General features: G+C 40.3%; 1 protein-coding gene across 3 annotated transcripts in view; it reads right to left on the reverse strand.

Moving 5' to 3' along the window:
- LOC129184946 (ankyrin repeat and IBR domain-containing protein 1-like) overlaps positions 1-7,390 on the reverse strand; it is a 28,160-nt gene extending 20,770 nt beyond the window's left edge. Inside the window, exons 1-3 of one of the 3 annotated variants that reach the window (XM_054781505.1) lie at positions 7,325-7,390; positions 5,187-5,465; positions 1,210-1,510 (exon numbers count right to left, since the gene is read on the reverse strand). In XM_054781505.1, coding sequence (XP_054637480.1) covers positions 1,210-1,510; positions 5,187-5,374 — 489 coding nt within the window. In that variant the 5' untranslated portion in view covers positions 5,375-5,465; positions 7,325-7,390. Of the gene's footprint in view, positions 1-1,209; positions 1,511-5,186; positions 5,466-5,693; positions 7,187-7,233 lie in introns of those variants that run through there. The other 2 variants (XM_054781502.1, XM_054781503.1) reach the window with 2 other exon arrangements.

Consider the following 7,390-nt stretch of genomic DNA (forward strand, 5'->3'; position numbering starts at 1 on the left):
AGCAGATATGCTAATCACAGCTGTGCCAAGAGTGACAGGCTTGTATGGAGTTTGACTTTAGTATTTCTGAAAAATTCACACCTTGCCTCACAACGTAAACTGTAGTACAGAATCTCTCTTGAGTAGTACAGCTTGTATAGCGGATGAGATTTACAACCCACTGAAAATGACTGAACACACACACTAAATAGCTGGCAAAACACGTGAGTACCAAGATAACTGTGCCTACAGTCAAACACAGTATGGTAGGGTCATGGTCAGGAGTTGCATGAGTGCTACCAGCACTGGGGAGCTGCGGTTCATTGATTGAAACATGAGGGGCATCATGAACCTGTGATGTCATTATTAAGTATTAGAAGAGGATTCCAGTGACAACCTGTGCAGTTCTGGGGAATTCCATGCCCAAGAGGACTAAGGCAGTGCTAGACACCAATGGCGCTTACACAAAATACTGACATTATGGACACAATTTGGACATGTTGACTGTATAGCTATACTGCTGTATACCAGCAGAACACTCGCTGACTACTCTAAAATATATCTAAGTTGACCCTTGAGAAGAAGAGAGCAAAATGGTTGCTGAAATGTGAGGGGTGTACTCACTTTTGTGAGATATTGTATACAATTTTCAACTTCCTTAAAATTGTTTTCCTTTTTAGTTGCTTGAAGAACCAACTTGGTACTTAAGTTGTGTTTTTACTTAGGTTTATCTTGGTTTTGCACGTGTATCACAATATTTCTTTTCAGGGACAATTATAAGTGGAAGAAATAGTCAAAGATATGTAGTTAAACCCAAGTGGTTACTCAATTTTCTTGTACTGTAGCTATTGAACTTTCGTTGTTTCCTTTACCATATAATAAGATGTACTGTATGTTTCAATCTTTCATCACCAAACATCATCAAGAGGGTTTCTGGCCAATAATGAATGATTGTGATCAGGGTGAAAATTATTGTTCCTTTTGTTGGACTGACAAATGGCCTTGACACAAGATAGCACACCTGCCACTCTTCTAGATTCTCGAGTCATTGTTAATAAAATTACACCTCAATAGGCCATATTAACATCAGGGTTATTCCTGTGGCTTTTATCTTCTTTGCATCAAACAGAGTGCCTCTTGCTTCCCAACCCGTGTCTTTTGATCTACGTACACAGGTCATACTTGAGAATATTTTACACTAAGTGGTGTGACAAATAAAAACACTGTTACCTCCACACAGGTCTTCATTCCCGAGGCAGCAGCATAGTGCAGACAGGTATTTTTCTTATTATCTGTGGCATTGATATCAGCCCTCTCGTATTCTCCGTGGTCCAGCTTTGCTCCGGTCCACGCCAGAATGATTTGCAGACACTCCGCACGTCGCTGCTCATCTTCATATGGTCGTGAGATGCGGGGTAGCAGTGCCCCCTCTGAGGTCAGGATCAGGGGCCCCATGCAAAGAAGATGCACAGACGTCTCATTCTGCACATTGCGTTTGTTAGGATTTCCATCTTTGCTTAGGAGAAAAGACCTGAAAGTAAGACAGAAAAGGAATTCTAGTGAAAAGTGACCTTTTCTCAGCACTCCAGTTAGTTTTGTCCTTTATTTGGATTATAATGTATTTTACATAAATGAAAAAAACATGGCAGAACAAGAAAACACTATTTTAGTAAGAATGTTTCCTATACATCATTCATTTGTAGCGGCCCACCACAAATAGAGTTGACGATACCAGTTCGCCCTTGCTCATTATAACAAACACATTTCCTGTATAATAAACCTGGTCTGCCAGAAAATAATACTACAGAGCAGGAGGGATCAGTGTTGCCAACTTAGCGACTTTGTTGATCTGACATGAAAGCACATGTCACTTTTCACAACAAACAGCAAATGCTTTAGTGTGCCTCTCTCCCATCTACAAGTAGTCACAGGTGGGTCCATCATGTATGTGACATAAAAATTAAAAAAAACGTCAAAACGAAGCAAACAGAAGAAAGTTTATGTGTAGTTCTGAACATATTTCTTTTCCTTTTCATTAGGGATTTCCCGTTCCGCTCTTCGGACTGCCGATCCGCTGAATCGGATAATATGGGCGAGATCGGGCCGATCTGGTTGCCGTACCACGTTTGTAACTCTGAGCCATACTCCACATGGTAGGTGCAGTAATGCGCCTCTAAGCTGGTTGCCACTCGACTCCCGCCATCCGCAAGAAGAAGAAAACGTAACACAACCATGCAGACATGTCCGCGGTGTATCGTGTTGAAGTTAGTTGGACATTGGACATTCGGCTCCGTTCCCCCTCACTGTGCCCGGACTGCTGTGTCATTGTGCTGTGAGCTCGCACGTAGTGGCGGAGCTATGTGGTAGCCAGTGACGGCCATGGCCACCCTTGGTGCATCATGGCCAATCGTGCTAATTCAACGATGATGTAAATACATCATTACGTCATCCCCCTGCATCCCACCACCACCACCACAAATAGACTGCAGTCCTGTGGGAAACACTATGATGTAAATACATCATTACGTCATCCCCCTGCATCCCACCACCACCACCACAAATAGACTGCAGTCCTGTGGGAAACACTTGAGTGATGACTACTGATCAACTTGAATGCAACTAATTTATAGCATGGTCACATCATACGCTGCTTTTATGTATAGTGTTTGATATACTCCATTTTACTTTTTTCTCACGACAAATCACACAGCATAGCCTGGTAAGAAATACTAAACAAAGAAAATGTCAACATTACATCTACTCTTCTCAGTGTCAGGTCATATCAGGGTTTCCCTTGTGATTTTTTTTAAGCTGTGGCGGTGGGCTGCATGGGAGGGGAGACTGCTGCCGCTGTGTCGCGCTGCTACTGCGTCAGCAAATTTTGTTTTTTATTATGACAAATAACTTTTATGACTCATTTATTTATTTAACTTTTTTCAACAATCAGCAGAACATGAACCAAGAACATTGCAAAGCTGTTAATTTAAAGGAGATTGTAAAACTTCAAGTCTCCTTTTGTCACCTGACCTACTTAGTCAAACAGCACTATGTGACTGTTATACTATTTGACCAAACCTGAATTTAATTTGATGCCTGTTTTAGAGTAATACGAATACGTGGGAAATGAATTGTTCAATAATATTTTTTTTTGTTCAAAATAACACAATTAACAAAATAAGAATTTCAATATTTTTGTTTTAGAAATCTGTCCTATATAAACATTAGAAATTCAGAGTCCACGATTATGATAGCACAGATGTACCCAACTTCCAGGACAATTAAAACTACTTTAACAAAAAGAAAGGAGAGGTGAGCTATTTGTGTTCATATGTGATGGCAACATTTAAATTGCACTTCATTTACAAAGCACATCATCTCCACTCAAGTGTGCTCATTTTTCATGAAATAAAGACAGCATGTCTAAATTGAATACTTATAGTAATAATAGTAAGAGGTTCACCAAATAGCTAGCTAGCTGCCACCGGAGAGTCAGTGAGAGCCAGGCAAAATGTGTAAACAAAGACGCCAGAAAGTCGAATGAGATTGAAACGTGAGCAATCACACACCCTGGCATAGATAGACTTAGCCTGTGATAAGCTGTCGTCAATTGACTGAAATATTTTACGTACTATTTTTCATTCTCATGGTAATAAGGAACAAGGCGCATCCCTCGGGTCGCATACTTTTATCTGGTCACACATGCGCAAGGGCCAACATGGCAGATAGGCGATGCCGGCACATGATTATCAAAATAAACCGTAGTGAAACATTCGTATTATTTTCATAGTTTGTTCGAAGTAATTGTCGTTGACATATACAAAAATAATAAGCTACATACAGTATGTACTGTATCTATAGAGCAAATACATCCATTCATACAATATATTACTTAACATTGTTTTCAAGTTTAAAAAAAACCCCTCATTTTTAAGTTGTGGCAGTTTTTATTTTGCCCTGACGGTGCACCACAATCAATTACATGCAGCAGAAACCCCGCATATAGTTGCCTTTTTGCCTATACCCACTACATACCTGCTTCTAATTCAATGCCTCTTGTGTTGTTCATGCTAGACAGGTTGCAAAATTGTACTTTTAAGAGAGCAAAGATCCCTAAATGAGCTAAGATAAACACTTTAGCTTGTGGGATGGGAAGCTCTTTCAAACTCATCCAAATCCATCCCAGCATGCAACATTCCTCCGTGCTGATAACAGATGGCTACATGAAAAAACAGATGGGACAGAAACATATAGAGGCAGGACATGAAAAATGCTGTTACAATGCCAAGCTTTAAAAATCAAATAAAACAACCCCAAGAAAAAAAAAACAATACAAAGCTGGCCATGATAAATAGATTAATCAATTAAACAATAATATTAAGAAAGGAAGTGGGGGTTCAGCATCTTGCCCAAGGATACTTCAACATGATCACGGGAGGACGGAGCATTGAACCTGCAACCTTAAGGTTGGGAGACGACCACTCTACCACCTGAGCCATGCCATGGAAGTTTGTATCAATAAGGCGGATAGACAGTGGCTTTCACTACTTGGAAGCAACCAATAGAGGGCGCAAACAAATCAGGCCCAACTCATTTTCTCCCAAAACAGACTACAGAAGAATTCAAGGAAAGAACATGGTCTGTAATTCCAACAATACGTAATGCTAGCGGGAAAAAGACACTTTCATATAATCAGTACACTACAAAGTACAATGGAGTCTTAATGTGGAAAAACATTTTCACTTTTTTAATGCCATCTAAGATTGATAGCAAAAAAATGAATAAAGCAATAATCGTTAATGTTCTTAATAATTGATGAAAGAAATGTCCTCCCTTTACATAAACCCCATAACAACTTCTTAAAATGCTTCTTAACGAAGCACTCACACACGCCGCACGCAACACACGCACACACTCATACATGTAGCACTTTATTTATTTATTTATTTATTTATTTATTTATTTGTTTGTTTGTATTAATGTCTCTTCTGTTGTTGTTGCTTAATTTATTGGTATTTATGTTTCTTATGTTCTTATTCTTTCTTGTGTTTTCTTTCTTTTCTTGGGAGAATGAACAGAATAAGATTTTCATTGCATGGTATAACTGCTGTTTTACCATGCACATGACAATAAAACTCTTGAATCTTGAATTTGAAATGTTTACATTATGTACACTTCTTGTATTTTTTTTGTTTTGGCGAGATCCTGACCTGAGTAGTCGTGTCATGGCGTGTCGGGCAGCATAGTGGAGCGGAGTGTTGTGCTGGTAGGACTCCCCATATGTAGAGTTGGGATCCAGAGCTTCCTTGAACTGCAGGTTGCTCTCATATAAGTGGCAGGCCAGCATCTCATCCCCGTTGATGAGAGCCTTACGAAACTTGGTCGCCGTGTTCCCCATCTCCTCCCCTGCAGTGGGTTCGGGATCTGACACTGCAGCCTCGGATCGTCTTTTATTTACTCAAGTCCAACTTGCAGACATATTGACAGTCCTAAAAAATAAAAAAAAACTGGGTTTAAATTCCCACAATCCAAATTCGAAAGGCCCTTGTTAGCGATATAATAAACAAACATCTGGCATGCTCACTGAGCTTCATGCAATTAAATTCTCCAGTCATGGAATAATTCAATCCAAAATGCCTCCTAAACCAAGTCTATTTTTATCACTGATTCAAGAAGAGTCCTTAAAGTAGGAACGGTTTTCCTTCGCCATGACTCACAAGGAAAAGCGCTTAATCTCCAAGGTCGTCGAGGCTGCTCTGCCACAAGCCGTGTCAGGATCACAAACGCCGCTTAACCACTTGCCTGTGCTTCTCTCTTCATTTTTTTTTTTTTTTGGTTTTGAGTAGCTCATGATCGAGCCAACTAAGCTCACACTGAGAGAAGAACACGACTTCCGCTGGCATCATCAGGAGCTTCCGCCTTCCCCCACTAAAGCTGCCCATCCCACCGCGGGAATCAGCGTGTGACAAGACATTCTCAAATCGTGAACAACGTGCACAGTCAGCACTTCACCTCCATCAGAGCACCATATGGTGAGAAAAGGGATGGCTTGACATGTTTTCTTTTCCGCCTTAAATACAAATGTTACGACTCCAGACAGATCATTTGGCACAGGTGCAATCTGCTGAGATCAACAGCCACAACAAAAACCATCTTTGCATTGATAATAATGCTCAATTATTTCTCAGTTACAACATCCATCAGAATTACTGTCTTTATTATGTCAGTTTGGTTTGATATTGATCTCATTAGAATGTGTAGGTGTACCTAAAGTCTGGTAAGTGATCATCTGGCATTAGAAATGACTTACAACACGGTCATTGGATTATGATACGCTACTGGCAGGACAACTGTTCTTTCCACAGTTTTATGTTCACAGGGTGAATACTGTGAATGAATATGACTCGTCAACCTCATGTGCAAAACGAAACCATCTAATATCTGTCATGACTGGCAAATAAGTTAATTTTCTTTCCTGTTAGGTGACCTTTAATCATATTTCAAACCAGACAAGTTCATGCTTAGTATTGTGTTGGTGAACATCTCAATAACAACTGTCCCAGTATGTTTTGAACATGCAGGCAATGAAACAAAGGGACAAAGCTTACCACGTTAAGGCAGGCAGAGTCAAAACAAACGTGATGTTCCACTTTTACTGACTTTAAACAGCTGATCTTTGCACAGTTACATAACCGCACACAGAGAAACTCAACACTACTCAATACGGTTGCTATCCACATTATTATGACTGATTAACCAAGCCACCAAACTCAAAAGTCTGACTCTCTGCTCTGACAGCAACAGTTATAAATAAGAATCTTGTTGTGTGTGGCTTGCCTCTTCTCGCTTTCAGTACAGGCCTGTTCTCTTATTATGGACATTTTCGCTACCTGAAACGGACTATTGTATAGCGCGTTGTGTTCACTCTACAGTCCGTGGTGACGTTTAGTTAACACGCAATTACATTTCTATTCAGCGTTACCGTAGAACGGTCAACTAACCTGAAACAACGTGAGCTAAAAAAATATATTCTGTTTATGACATAGTTTCTCCCAAAATCACCGTGCACAACACCGACCGCTTGCATGGTGTTTTTTATACGAACAAAAAAACATCATGACGCTAGCGTCTGCGTTGGCTAACGTCAGCGAATACGATAGCGAGTGAGCTAGCAAGCTAGCCTCGCTGCTAGCCAACTTAGCTTGTACAGTTAACAAACTCACTGTAAACAATGGTTAACAATGATTTTTGACTTACACGCGTGGCACATACAGCTGCTTTACGCCCTGGTCTTGTGAATAAACTGTCACTCGCTGGCACAATGAACGTTAATCGAAACTACGCTCACCCATGTAATGAATAATGTGAGGGCAGTGATGTTGTTCCCGAAGCCTGTCAACTCTCTACTGGCTGC

Source organism: Dunckerocampus dactyliophorus, chromosome 7 (assembly GCF_027744805.1).
Source record: "Dunckerocampus dactyliophorus isolate RoL2022-P2 chromosome 7, RoL_Ddac_1.1, whole genome shotgun sequence".
Taxonomy (NCBI): Eukaryota; Metazoa; Chordata; class Actinopteri; order Syngnathiformes; family Syngnathidae; genus Dunckerocampus; species Dunckerocampus dactyliophorus.